The sequence below is a fragment of the Naegleria fowleri genome (genome assembly GCF_008403515.1).
Source record: "Naegleria fowleri strain ATCC 30894 chromosome Unknown tig2, whole genome shotgun sequence".
Lineage (NCBI taxonomy): Eukaryota > Heterolobosea > Eutetramitea > Acrasida > Naegleriidae > Naegleria > Naegleria fowleri.
Window position 1 is genome coordinate 622,122 of NW_025407934.1, and position 14,369 is coordinate 636,490.

Sequence of the window (14,369 nt, forward strand, 5' to 3'; positions counted from 1 at the left end):
GATACTACATTCCTTATCAGAGAAGAGGTTAGTTTTGGAATGATCTAATTCCATGTGATAGCCATGAAGATAGGTTTCAATGTCATGCAAAGAATTTTCAATTTCAGGTAGTTCGTTGGAAAATGAGTTCAAATCATCAATCCATGCGCCTGTACTAATGTTCCAATAATTTGCAACACTAGCACCATTATATGTTATTTCTAAAAATTGTAAGAGGCTCAAGCGCAATTTTGAATGCAAGGGGAGAGAAGGTGTCGCCTTGTTTCAATCCATCTTTCACATTGAAACATTCAGATTTACCATTAGGTATAACAAACTTTGTCGTAGATTCACCTAATATTTCCAGAATTCCATCAGCAGTAATTTCATCAATCCCTAAGAATAGCAGTCCATCACGAAGCATAATTCTCGGTAATGAGTCATAAGCTTTTTGATGTCAACAGCCAAACCATAAAAGGTTTCTTGTCCTTTTGCCCAAGCAATCATATTGTAAATTGAAAGGACTCTGTGAATAGTTTCTCTGCCGTCTTCACCACCAAATTGAGCTAATGATAATCTTCCCTTTAATACTTCCTTCAATCTTTTGGTGATTAATTTAGTAGCTATTTTAAGTCCTGAGTCCATAAGGGCAATAGGTCTATAGTTAGCAGGGTTTGAGTGGTCCTTATTCTTTTTGTGAATTGGGAGAATGCTGACACTTTGCATAGATTCAGGAGTAAATCCAGTTGTAATGATATTTTCAATAATTTGAAAAATTTCCTCCTGTAATTCCTTACACATGTATTTGATAGTTTTTTGTCTTAAACCTAGTTCATTGGGTGCTGTGGATTTCAAATTCTGAATTATCCATTCTTTCTCTTCCGTGGTAATTCTATCTAGAATTAGATTAGATCTAGTATGTTTTGATCAGTTCTTCTAGATTCGTTTGAGGAGTGATTCTCGGATAAAATCGCATTGTAATCACCTCCAATAATGATTTTGTAGTTAGGATATTTTTCAATTAGGTTGTCAAGAATATATGTGAATTCACATCTGTCAGCTGGTTGATTTGGAAAGTACGCAGAAATTACTAGAGTATTAATTGAATTGATTTTACATTTCACGCCAATAATTCGCGCGTTATTCTTAATGATCGGATCTAAGATGATTTCTTCAATATCTTTGAAAGTGCTTTTGTTGAGGCAGATAGATACACCACAGGAATCTCTTGGATTGTGATAATATGTAAATGAAGAATAATATATAGAGGGAAAATCTGGACCAATGTAGACGCTTTTAACTTCCTGGAGCATGATTATATCAGGAGTGATTGAGTTGAGGTAGCCTCTTAGGGCTGATAATGGTTCTGCTCTGAGACCATTAATGTTGAGGGTTAGAATAGATAATTCTGGAGCTACTGAAGTGAATCAAGTAGTTTTAGCTTTTTGTGACACTCATCAATTTCCTCTTGATATATATTATCTTTTGTACAACCAGACAGAAATGTTAGAGTAGAAATTCTATTGGTAATCATTAATTCTTCATTATTTGCTCTGATAATATTAGCCATTTCCTTAAATCCCATAGCCAATTTCTGATTCTGTCTTGCCTCAAGTTCTGCAATTCTTTTATCCATAGAAGCTTCAATTCTCTTGATTTCTTTTAGGTGAACTTGTTGCACTTTTTCAAGAGTAAAGGAAACGTCTTTCGCTGCAATTTTAGAAGATCTGCCTAAATTTTGTGAAATTTTGTGAACTGTATCAGGTTTCTTTTCCAGGAAATCTTCTAGCATTGGATAATTGAGAGCAAAATCCAATGTCCATTCATTCATTCCATATGCAGCATGGTTTACCAATCTGATGGCATTAGATAGATTGTTGAGTCTAATCAAACATATTCTCTTCTCTTGATTGATGATAAGTATGGATACAGGTTGGTCATTATTGTATTTTCTGGCAAGAGAGGATTCCGTTTGTATTCTAGCTCTAATCAAATCATTTCTTTCAGGCCATCTACCAATGATGTCAGAATATTGCACATCCATTGCATAGTTGAATGGTATGTCGATTTTCATAGTGACTGTTTCCTCTGTTCTAGGAATAGTGATATCATATGTTTTTGCCTTACATAGATTATTTCTGGCTTTCATACTTTTGACAGTGATCACTGCTGCCATTTCTTTACCAATTCTAGCTCTAGCAATTTCAACAATGGGTTCACCAGTATCGCTTTCAATAGCATTCCTCCAATCTGCCTTGACTGTAGTTTTCCATAGTTCTCCTATGGACACGTATAATTTTGTTGGTATCGTTTTCACACGATGAAGTGATATTGACTTCTTTAAATTTTGTACGTAATGTTTCAACTGCCTGTTCTACTTGAGCGCAATCTTCAATAGTGACAATTATGGTATTATTGAGCTTAATACTCGGATTGATGGTGACATATTTGCCACTAAGGTTGTCCTTAATTAATTCAATTACCTCATTCTCTTCAAATATTTTGCTATATCTAACAGCAATATATCTGGGAGGAGTAATTTCCTTCACTGCTATGTCATTGATGTTGAATTCTTCATTGTCTTGTTGGACATTACTACTTTTCTTGTTCTCAGATAATAGTTTGTTAATATTCTTCATTCTTTCCTTCTATAACTCCCAAACATGTTTTCTGTCCTTATGGTTTTTAAAAGCCTTTCTTTCTGTGGTGATTTCGTATTTAATGTCATCAGAGAGTATTCTGAGAGTGGTTTTTACAACATGTTGGAAATTTAAGGTCATAGGGTTGTGTGGGCTAGCAATAACAGATACAATTTCTAAAATCTGATCAGTGTCAAGAAGAGTTCTATTTGTATCTAGTTTAGCATTATTGGGTTTGAGAAAAGTTTTACCAACAATTTCATCAACTGACATGTCTTGTATGTTGAGGTTATTGGTCAGCTCATTATCCAACAATTCAATGTTGTCTTGGTTACTCATGCTCATACTATTAGTTTTAGCGGCCAATTCTTCATCAGCTATTGGATCAATAGTTGGGTACAATCTAGTGTCAACACTAGTAGAGCAATTGTGAGTAGGGTTGAGATTATTTGTCAAATTGGGCTCATTATCTACAGATGAACTAGCAGAAGCAATGTAGTCGCTTAATGATTGAAGTGAGCTAGAGTGCTTGGGTCCATGGTTGGGTCTTGTTTTACCGATCTTGCTGGGCATCCTAATTGAATTATTCTTCTTTTTTTTTAATTTGTATAACGAATCTGATCTTGTTGGTCTGATTAAATACCATTCAGTCAATAGTGCTTTGATCTTAATAACTGCCATCGTAATAGGGTCTTGATTACAGTTTGATCACAACGGTAACAATCTCAGTATTTATAACCGGTGGTAGTTGTACGGTACCAAATCAGTACAGTACTTCGTAGAGAGGGAGAGATAAGTTTTAAATTTAAGTTTAATGATTCGGAGATGGTTCTTTGGGTGGTGATAAAGGGTGCTCAAGGTGAACACTTAGCGGAGGTGTTGTGTTATTTTTTTTTCCTCGAAACAAATCTTTGTCATGATCATTTTTTTGTTATAATTGACGACCCCTCCTCACCTTGTGGCATGTACTGACTTTGAGGTCATTTTGTTATGATGAATGACGTCAAGTGTGCATTTCTGATGACATAAATGGCATCAAGAGAACCAATGCTTGTTTTTTGTATTTAACCTTTGGGAAAGGTAGCTCAGTTGGGAGAGCGCAGAGCGGCAGTCGTTTAGAATTCTGGGTCGCTGGATCGAAACCAGCTCTTTCCCGTTAAAATATATATTATTAAATATTATTTTAAATTTTTACTTGTCATTGGGGTTGTGCTTATATGAACCACATGTTCTGGATCATCACCAAAACGATTGCAAGGACCATTATACAAGAAATGCGATGAATAAATTGAAAATGTCGACTCTCCACTCCAAAACTCATCTCTGTGATATTTCCATAAGTAAATGTGGCCAATTTAAAAGACGCATCGTAGGCTCTCACTTCGCAACCACAAATTGGATTTTGTTTTTTCCAATAATTGAATTGAATTGCATCACCGAGTAAGGCATGAACAGTTTGATTTAACACAGCTCCGTATTGAAGGTTGACAGCGAAAAAGGGAACGTAGGTGGCAGCTGTTAGTTTTGTTTGGACAAAGGTTGCAAAATTTGTTCCGTCATAGGCTGTGATGTTCGTTGTGAACGTTTAAGGAAACAATTCAGTTGAATGAAACATTTGAGGATGTGTTTTTTAATGGTTTAAAGGAATATTCATCGTTTAAGGAAAATAATATTTGGCATGCACTTACCACCCACAAGAATTCCAGTCTTATTCAAATAATAAACATCGTTCATGACAAGTTGAGGATCTCTTCCAGAACGAATCCATCCCTACGCGATGTGAACGAACCGTTTCAAAAAAATTTTGTTTACAAAAATGGCATTTATGAGTAAATGGCAACTGACAGCCAAAGGCAGGTCCAAACTTACATTGGAAGCATATTCAAACTCACATTGAAAGTGAACGTCTTTCTTTCTCTCATCCAAAGGTCGAGTGTTTGCAGTCACAATGTCACAATCCCCCACAGCCAAAGCATTCTTCATTGTATCGAAGAATCCCAACGCTGAGGTATTGTATCTTTTAATTTCATTCACATAATTGGTCTTGTAATGTGCATTGATTTTTTCGACGATACTGTTGGCCTATTTGGTTTTTGTTTCCAACACTACATGCAACAAATGATAAATTGTGATAACATGACAACAGATGCCATGAAAAAGTGTCCAAGGAATGGTTATTTCGGTTTCAACATAGTGAGCGATAGTATTGTGCAATAGTCATCAAAATGTTATCATCTCTGTCATCATCTCTAATAAGACTTGATGCGAACTGAAAGGTTTTCTTTATGCGTAAGGTCCAGTGAGTGTGGCGTTCTTTGAGCAGAGATGGAAGGTCGTGAGTTTCCACACAGCATCAAAAGGAGTAACTTCATCCATATGGAGATTATCGAGTATTACCTAAAAAAATGGATTTAGAAAGCGCATCTCTTTTCATCTGAGGACAATGAAGTTACTCTTTGTAGACACATGGTGGGCAAACAATGGAATTCAATGTGTAAGGAGAAGGATTTCACTATAGTCAAATTTATTTGTGATTAGGGATGGTTCTACAACCTGCTTGGGCTGGTTCGCTCAAATATCTACACACTCCACTATCTCAAATATTCTTCTGAATCAAGAAGGGGTTATAGCTCAGTTGGTAGAGCGTGTGCTTTGCATGCACAAGGTCCAGGGTTCGATTCCCTGTGACTCCATTTTTTTGTTTTATACCTTTTCACTTGGATCTGATGACCAAATTGCAATTTTGATTGTTCTTTTCAACAATACGAAATGAGAAACAAGTAAGGATCATTTCCATACCACAAATATTTCACCCTATCTCTAACTAACAACTAATTCAAACAATAAGAAAAAATTTTGTTTTTTATTTTTTTGGGTTGGATAATTGTGCAAAATTCTAACTCTAGTTCCAAAAATCTGACCATTAAAACACGGAAAAGAAAATATTCTCCCATGCCGGGAATCGAACCCGGACCTCCTGGGTGAAAGCCAGGTATCCTAACCATTGGACTACACGGGAATTCTTGTTTCATTATATTTGGAATAATATTAATAACTATCACGTACTGTCATGCAAGCTTTGCTTTCACATCCAAAGGCAATTTGCCAAACCTTCAAAAAAATGGGAACAAACATTGGAGAGGCGATCCCCGAACACGTGTGGGATGAGATAGTCATGAATGACGGAAACAACAACAATTCATGTAACCCTCACAAGAGAAAATTGAATGATGATTTCTCGTAGGACCTTGTGCATGCAAAGCACACGCTCTACCAACTGAGCTATAACCCCTTCTTGATTCAGAAGAATATTTGAGATAGTGGAGTGTGTAGATATTTGAGCGAACCAGCCCAAGCAGGTTGTAGAACCATCCCTAATCACAAATAAATTTGACTATAGTGAAATCCTTCTCCTTACACATTGAATTCCATTGTTTGCCCACCATGTGTCTACAAAGAGTAACTTCATTGTCCTCAGATGAAAAGAGATGCGCTTTCTAAATCCATTTTTTTAGGTAATACTCGATAATCGAATATGGCTAGATCCTTCCATGATTCGGAGGAGACTCACTATAAAAAGAAAAAAAACGACTCAAGCATTCACGAGCTTCTTGGAAACGACATGATTTACCAAATATTGAGTTTTCTTCACTATCGTTATATTCTTAAAAATTGTATGAGGGTTTGCAAACAATGGCACTCCATTTCACTAAATGTTCCAATTTTCATCAATTTCAAGAGTCGAAGCAAAGGTTACACTGATACTGTTCACTCGGCTATTCAGCGTCTAACAACAAATCAACATAAGATTAATGTGACGGGTATTAAGGTTCATAGATGTGTTGAAGTCAAAGGAAAAACTTTGAAACTCATTAGCGCTAGTGAGTCCATGAAAAATTTAACATCTTTAAGCCTCAACTTAAAACACTCTCTTTCTTGTGAGGGTATCACTTCTCTTGCTACAAGCAAATTTATGAGTAATCTTACTAAACTTCAAGTACAAGGTATCGATGTTGGTGATACAGTAATCCTTGCATCAAGTGCAAACATGAGCCATCTTAAAAAATTGTCATTAATTTCTTGTGGAGTGGATTCAAGTACTATTGCAACGATATGTGACAACAAATGGATCAGTAATAACCTAACCTCTCTCACTTTTTCTGAACATGGAATTGAAAGTGAGGATGTGCAGCTAATTGTATCCAGTGAGTTTGCAAGAAATCTAAAGCAATTAGTATTGGAATTCCAAACTATAGAAGAAGATGGGATAAAAGCAATTGCTGAGAGCTCTCTTTGTTGTAACCTAACTGATTTGGGCCTTTCATGCACTGACATCGGACAGAAGGAAGTAAAATTAATTGCTGAGAGCCCTCATTTGAAAAATCTAACTCGATTAGACCTGACTGGTTGTAACGAGCCGAATCATTCAGCTAAACTTTTGGATGAGAGCCCATTCCTTAAAAATTTAAGAGTTTTGCTTTTCAATAGTACAGAAATTGATGAGGAAGGAGTCATCTCCATTACAACTAGTCTAAATTTTACAAATTTAACAGAACTACAATTGAACACCAACGATTTGTCAAAGAGAGGAGTTCAGTTTATTGCCAACAGTTCAGTCATGAGAAATCTGACAAGTTTACTTTTGAACGAAAATCGAATGAGCAATGGAGGGCTCATGTCCATATCCAATAGCGAGTATATGAGCAACTTGCAAGTGTTAGAGCTTTCTCTTAATGAGATAGAAATCCCAAGCATTATCTCTCTTTGCACAAGCAAATTCATCAAAAATCTAACTCACTTAAACCTTGGTTTCAATACAATTTGTAGCGAGGGAGGAATAGCCATCGCCAACAGTGAAAATATGAAAAATTTGAAGTATCTCGATCTAGGATATTGCTGCATTGGCCCACATGCTGTTATTGCATTGGCAAATAGTCCCTTCTTGACACGTCTTATCAAACTGAATTTGGATTGTAATGGAGTTGATAATGAAGCAGCCATTGCCATTAGCACGAGCCCTTATCTTCAGGGATTGGCATGGCTGAGTTTGAACAACAACGATATTGGGTTTAAAGGAGCTATAGCCATTATTGAAAACCTTCGAAATTTAACAACATTACGATTGAGCCAAAACGACAAGATCCCACAAGATAAAGATGTAAGAGAGTATTTATACTCAAAACTGCCTCATGTACTGGAAGGATTGGAACTTGAAAAGCTGAACAAGGAAGACGTTTGAATCATTTCACACACTGTCCTGTTGTGACCATTCCAGGAATTGCTTCATGTTTTTTAAATGAAGTACGGAGTTGGACAGAACACCGCATTCAGATTTTGATTTCCCAATACTGATCTGTTCTCACAATATCTTGAAGACTTCGTATTCATATTGCATACCACTCTGTATGAAAGTGCAAACAACTCGAATGTCATGATGTTGATTTAATTCCAATCAAAAAGCTCTCGACATCAAGTTCATTCAATTTCCTTTCGAGCATAAATGTCGACATTTAGCAATAAACTAACTGAGTTTCAATTAAAAAAATCATTCACTAACAACGACGTTCCCATTCATCCTTTTTTGCAACGATCATGGGATTATTTGATAAATCATCATCAACATTATCACCACAGCAAGGTGATCCACAGAAAATGCCAATAGCTTCCTCCAATTCAATGAATGAATCATCATCCTTTTCTTTATCCGACACGAGTTCATCATCTTCGGAAAGAGGAGGAGTCTCCCCCAAGAAGAAATCAGCTCTCCTTGTTTCTGGTGCCATTGGATTGGCCATATTGGGATTTGCCATCACCCGTTACAAGGTCTGTGCTCCTAACGAGTATTTAGTTCGAACAGGTTTGGGCATCAAGAATATTGTGGTGTCCAAGAAGGGAGTGATTTGGCCAGGTCAGAAAGGAACATTTGTGAGCATTAATCCAAAGACGTTTACAGTAAGTAGAATGAAGATTGATGATGGTATCCTTGTTCATGTGTGGTTGTCTTGTTGTGATGAACTAGTTCAATTTGCATAACATGAGCAAGGAAAAAGTCGAATTTAAACTTCCTGTCACATTTACCATAGGACCAATTGACTTTTTGAAAAATCAAGAAGGATTTATGACTTATTGTTCAAAAGTAACTGAATCCACTCAAAAGGACATTGAAAATTTAATTGCAGGTATTGTGGAGGGTGAAACTAGAGGTTTGACTGCCAAGTTGACCATTGAGGAAATGTTCAATTCGAAGGAAAGGTTTAGAGAAGAGGTCGTTTCAAATATCGAGAAAGATTTGAACATGTTGGGTATGACCATTTATAATGCAAACATTAAGGAAATGTCAGATTATGATGGTAAGTTAAAGATATTTGGTTTTTTGGAATAGTTGATTTAATAATTAACAATTAATTTCTCCATCATGAAATATTTCATGCCTACCACAGAGAGAAACAAATATTTCGAATACAGAAAACAAAGAGCCATTGAGAAGGCCAACTATCAAGCTCAAGCAGACGTCAGTGAGGCTAGAAGAGACGGTGAAATTGCTGTTGAGACCAATCGTCGTGACACTCGAATCAAAAAAGCTCAATTAGAACAAGAGGCCAAACTTGCTGAAAATGAAAATCTTAAGACTATTGAAGTTTCTAACGCTCAACTCGAAGTGATTCGATCTGAAAATTTCGAGAAGAGTGAAATTGCAAGAATTGAGGCTGAAATGGCTGCCAAAGAAAAACAGGCAATATTGCAAAGAGATGTCAACACCAAACTCAAGGTATGTTCCTTCTTGCATGATTTATTTTGTAATTATATTTGCCCAATAGGAACAACAAATTGAATTTATGAGAAGTGAATCCTTAGCAAAAGCCATTGTCGAAGCAGAAGCCATTGAAAGAAATGCTGATGCTTTATTCTATAGTGAAAAGAAGAAAGCAGAAGCCATTGAACTCACACTGCAAGCTCAGGCTAATGGTCTTCGAATGATTTACGAGTCGTGTGGACGTCACCCTGCTCTCACGCAATTCTATCTTGCTCTCAACGCAAACTTGTATCCAGAACTGGCCAAACAAAGTGCTGAAGCTGTACGAGGCCTTAATCCAAAGATTAATATTTGGAACACTTCAGGAGATTCAGACAAGAATAGCGATACGATGCAACCCATTTTGAAAATGGTTCAATCCTTTGCACCATTAATGGAAGGATTGCAAACTCAAGGAAATGTGAAAATTCCAGAATGGTTACCTCAACATTTTAGCGAACAATTTCCACAAAAATCAAGCAGTGATGAGAAGGTGTGCGAAAATGCAAATGAACCTTCTGGAAGCAAGTTGTAACATATTGAATAAATTGTAATTGATTCCTTAATTTTGGTAATTGAGATGTTGTTTTATAAAATGATTGCACTGCTTTTTCAATCTTTAGACATACTATTTCATTGGTTCACTATCCTCATTCCTGATTTGATTCCTGGACCTGCCAAATGTCATCATGAAAAAAAATGAGCGGGACAAGTTGCAAAAACAAACAGCCTTCTTCGTTGTGGATCCAAGGAGATTCCCTTTCTAACGTCCACATTGCACCACAACATCGTTCTCTCACTAACGAACTCGTTTTTCAACTCTTACAACATCATTATTCGGAATTTAATGAATTATTCGGATTATCATCCTCTTTGCACCATCATCACCCACAACAACAACGGCACCAAGACCAACCACAAGAGAATACAACAAACACCATCACCCTATCCTCTCCAATTCATTTAAAATCACCAACTCCTTCTACGTATCATCATTATAGTAATAACAATCATCATAACAATGACGCCTTTACTAATCCTTCTACTCCTAGCATAAATAGTTCAAAAAATCAGCAATCATCACTGACAGGTGGCCTTTCGGATGAAAAATCCAATCATTGTCGTGGATTGTCTCGACAGTCTTCATTGTCACATGAAAGCAATCTTTCGAGTCCTGGATGGATCACAGCCAAAGATTTTGATCAAGCAGCTGTCAACAGCCCATCCACGAAAGCAAATGGAAAGAGTAATAATAACGAAGATCGAATGTCAATGCCTCCACCACCACCAAAAATCAAACAACCGCCATCTACTCCTACATCACGAAATAGCGAAAATTATAACTCTTTTTTTGCCAGTTCTGCGATGAGAAGTGGTGGTGTCGAGTTGTGCATTCTGTCGAATGTGACCAACGAAATGATTTTCATTGACCCTCGATTGGTGAAGTATTCCACACGGCTTCAACAAAATGATCCTCTCACGAATTCTTCGGATAAGCCCGTCAATTCTCAATCAACAACTGAATCTCCGTCGATTATTGTTTCTCCACGGTTGAGAATGCAACATCATCGATGGTCTACATATTACAATCATCCATTGCATCGAGAAGAAGAGAAATCTACTCACTTCGATCAAGCACTCATTCGTAAGGGGCAAAGTTTTTCATCAAGTACTTCATCCATTGATACATCAAGTGTGACAATGTCACATGGCAATCCAACGACTCATGATGATATAGACGCCACGTCACAAGGAAAACCTTCTGACACCACCATTTCAACAATTGAAAATTCTTCATTTCTTTCGACTGGAAAACCCTACAAACATCATCATACAATTAGTAGTTTGAATAAGAAGGAATTTCAACAATTTCTTCCAAGAGTTAGTCTCCCAAATTATGGAGATATTTCTAGTGTTTTTAATTTAAATGCAGAAGTCATTCAGGAAATCGGAATGATGGATAGTTCGGTTTCACATCATCAACTAGCTGACATTCTGGGATATCATCAATCTGGAATTTTTTCTAAATCATCAAAATTGAGCAAATCGTTCACATTTGGATCCGAAAAAAATCATTCAAACGTTTCAATTGGTACCACAATGACCTTCTCATCTATTCGAGTTCCACGCCAGTCACCTCGAAATTCAACACGAAAATCTGCAAGAAATAGTTTCTCCTTTTTCGGAAAGCAATACATTAAGGGAGAACAAGGCAAATTGAAAAATAATTCAATTTCGATAGATATTTCAAATTCGACTATTCATGAAAATAGTAGAGAATCTATTTCAAGCGAAGTTGAGCCATACACCACTGCTCTAGAAGGAAGAAGATACACCGAAACCGATTGTCATGCAACCACCGTCAACAGTATTGATCTGTCTTCAACACAAAGACGAGCGACCACAGTGGAGACAACAACTGTGAGTGCTTCTTCCTCTCCTCCCATTGTAATTTCCAAACCAACGACCTCCAATGCAATTTCTGTACATAATCCACTGCCAAGATCTACTGGAATATCTCCAACATCTCCTTTAGATATTCACACAAGCAATTCGACATTGAAAACTCCAGAAAAGAAGAAAACTCCATCGACGGTGTCATCTAAGGTTAAAGAATTTTTCTCTTCTATTGGTCGACGAAAAAAGAAAACTTCCAATTCTCTGGATATGAATTCAAATGCTGAACATTCACCGCCTCGACAATTGCCACAACCTCCTCAATTTAAACCAAATCAATCGGACACGATCAACATTTCTCCTCTCTCCTCATCTCCAATATCTCCTGTGAAATCGCTTCCTACGACAGAAATTGTCGTACACAGAGCAAGTAGTTCAAGTAGTTGTTCCCATGCAGATGAGCATTCATGTGAAGCTAATGGAAGTCAAAATAATCAATCCTCGACCACTACAAGTACCTCCTTGTCATCCTCTCCACCTATTCAGCAGCAACAGCAAAATCAAGTGACAGAGTCACACCAAGAACCTATGAGTGGATCGACTAATACCATGGATCGAGAACTGACTGTAACTATTACACGAAAAAGTACAGACTCATCCATGACAGCTCCTTCCACATCAGAAACACCAAAATCACCCAAGTCAAGAAGGTTGTCCATGAAAAAATCTCCAAAACGGAAAGAGATCTTGAGTGTGACGCCAAATACCTTTAATGAAATTGAGGAAAATTGCATTTCATATCTCAAAAATTTAATTGTGGATTTTAAAACCAGTTCGATTGCGTTTGCAAAACTGGTTGAAGAATTATCGGAATTTGAAAATATTTCAACACCAACGGCGGATGTTTCAAGTGGATCATTATCAGTTTCAACACCAAAAGGTACAAAAAATAGAAGACCAACTTCGATGCATTACATTTCAAGAAGTTCAATCACTTCACCAACTTCGATGGATTTAAGTCTTGCATTTTCTTCTAACTCATCCACTTGCTCTAACCCTAGTGTTTTTCATTGTCTCAACGAGAGAGGATCTAACTTCTCCATAATTATTCTGAGAGATGTGACCGTTTGTTTATGGTACAATTTGAGTCACAGTGGCAATAACAAACATACAAGAAATGCAACAAGTATCAATATTGACACGAGTGCCACTTCTGAAAATAATTGCGTATTAAACAGCAATCAGAAAAAGCTGCTCTTTGAAGGAGCTTACGATCAAAAACTGAAAAGTATTGGATTTGATATTGAAACGAAATTAAGAGCTGGATTTGTTTTGAATAAGCAATCTTCGATTCAAAACAATGGACAATCTCACAGTTTGAAAACAAGCAGATCCATGGAATTTTCGGCTTTTTTAACACGATCGAATAGTCAAGGAGCATGTAAATAAAGCGTAGTGCAGTTATTTCACAATTAACGTTAGGACAAGTTTATTGTAATTAGCAGCTATTACCATAAATGGCCAACATGATGATAAATATTTTTCACAATTAATCAGTCGTTCACAATGTGAAAATTGAGGAAGATTGGGAAAATTGGAAACCATGCGAAACCAAATCATGCACGCAAGGCAATATAGCTCTATTTCCATTGTAATTAAAGTGATGACAACTTGCACTTGTCATGAAAGTAGCACTCTGATTCAAAAGTTCATTGATAGAAGGAAGCAACTGATTTTGTTGCGTAATTGGAAAAGATCTTGGTTGAGTTGTAGTGATATTCGAGGTTGTTCCTTGTTGATTTCGATGGTCAACTTTGAATGTCTTGTTAGTATTGTCTGGAATGTAACTGAACGGAGTTGAAACAGTGGTTGTGGCAACAGTGGGAGATTGCTTTGTTTGAAGGGATTGATTATCAAAACTGGAAGAAGGAGATGCAACAAAATTGACATTTGGCAGATTAGCATTTAAGAGAGTTTCACTGGGTGGGCTTTTTTCTTTGACCATTCATCGAAGAAGGCTCTCTGTTTCTCTTAACAACGAGTTTACCTCGTGTGTCTGTTTGGCAGGTTTGTACATAGAACAAACATTCTCTTGTTTTGCTGCCAGATGTCGAATTTCCTTTTGTAGCGACTTTAGAGTTCGGAATTGTTTCGTTGAGCTTTTGTGGTGAAGAAGGTGAATTGGGTGAAACCACTGATGTTGTGCAAGTAGTAATTGTTGGAGAATAGTATCGAAACTTGTCATTAGAATGAACTTTTTTCTTTTTTTGGATTCCAACTATTGGAGATGAAGACATGATATTTGGCGTCGAAGATTTAAAGTTGAAGATAAATTGTTGGGTATTGGATGGAGTGATGCCATTCTTTGAAGACGGATTGTTAGAGGAATGGAATTTGTATTTAATTGAAGTAGAGGATGGTGAGTGATTGAGAGAAGAAGAAACATTGACGTGATCCATCATAGTTGACATTTGGCAGGTGTTTCGAGTTGTTGTTTTTTTGTATATATCCCTTACGGGCTCGGATGATGAATCGATTTTATTGCGAAATGGACGTTCTCA

The 14,369-nt window shown here is 36.8% G+C and overlaps 6 protein-coding genes across 6 annotated transcripts; 3 read left to right on the top strand and 3 right to left on the bottom strand.

Moving 5' to 3' along the window:
* Positions 1-375: 375 nt before the first annotated feature.
* Positions 376-3,191, bottom strand: FDP41_000563 (uncharacterized protein; the record flags this gene model as incomplete). The annotated part of the gene is made up of 5 exons (XM_044709175.1): positions 376-875; positions 965-1,350; positions 1,398-2,259; positions 2,333-2,627; positions 2,790-3,191. The coding sequence occupies 5 exons, from the start codon at positions 3,189-3,191 to the stop codon at positions 376-378; spliced, it is 2,445 nt and encodes an 814-aa protein (XP_044569377.1).
* A 640-nt stretch (positions 3,192-3,831) lies between these two features.
* Positions 3,832-4,601, bottom strand: FDP41_000564 (uncharacterized protein; the record flags this gene model as incomplete). The annotated part of the gene is made up of 3 exons (XM_044709186.1): positions 3,832-4,181; positions 4,307-4,388; positions 4,488-4,601. 3 exons carry the CDS (start codon positions 4,599-4,601, stop codon positions 3,832-3,834), a joined length of 546 nt encoding a protein of 181 aa, XP_044569378.1.
* A 1,552-nt stretch (positions 4,602-6,153) lies between these two features.
* FDP41_000565 (uncharacterized protein) lies at positions 6,154-7,857 on the top strand (the record flags this gene model as incomplete). The annotated part of the gene is made up of 1 exon (XM_044709197.1): positions 6,154-7,857. One exon carries the CDS (start codon positions 6,154-6,156, stop codon positions 7,855-7,857), a length of 1,704 nt encoding a protein of 567 aa, XP_044569379.1.
* Positions 7,858-8,210: 353 nt separating this feature from the next.
* FDP41_000566 (uncharacterized protein) lies at positions 8,211-9,946 on the top strand (the record flags this gene model as incomplete). Its single annotated transcript, XM_044709208.1, has 4 exons — positions 8,211-8,570; positions 8,638-8,968; positions 9,059-9,387; positions 9,437-9,946. The coding sequence occupies 4 exons, from the start codon at positions 8,211-8,213 to the stop codon at positions 9,944-9,946; spliced, it is 1,530 nt and encodes a 509-aa protein (XP_044569380.1).
* Positions 9,947-10,110: 164 nt separating this feature from the next.
* On the top strand, positions 10,111-13,257 carry FDP41_000567 (uncharacterized protein; the record flags this gene model as incomplete). The annotated part of the gene is made up of 1 exon (XM_044709219.1): positions 10,111-13,257. One exon carries the CDS (start codon positions 10,111-10,113, stop codon positions 13,255-13,257), a length of 3,147 nt encoding a protein of 1,048 aa, XP_044569381.1.
* A 112-nt stretch (positions 13,258-13,369) lies between these two features.
* Positions 13,370-13,813, bottom strand: FDP41_000568 (uncharacterized protein; the record flags this gene model as incomplete). The annotated part of the gene is made up of 1 exon (XM_044709230.1): positions 13,370-13,813. The coding sequence occupies one exon, from the start codon at positions 13,811-13,813 to the stop codon at positions 13,370-13,372; it is 444 nt and encodes a 147-aa protein (XP_044569382.1).
* Between the last annotated feature and the right edge of the window lie 556 nt (positions 13,814-14,369).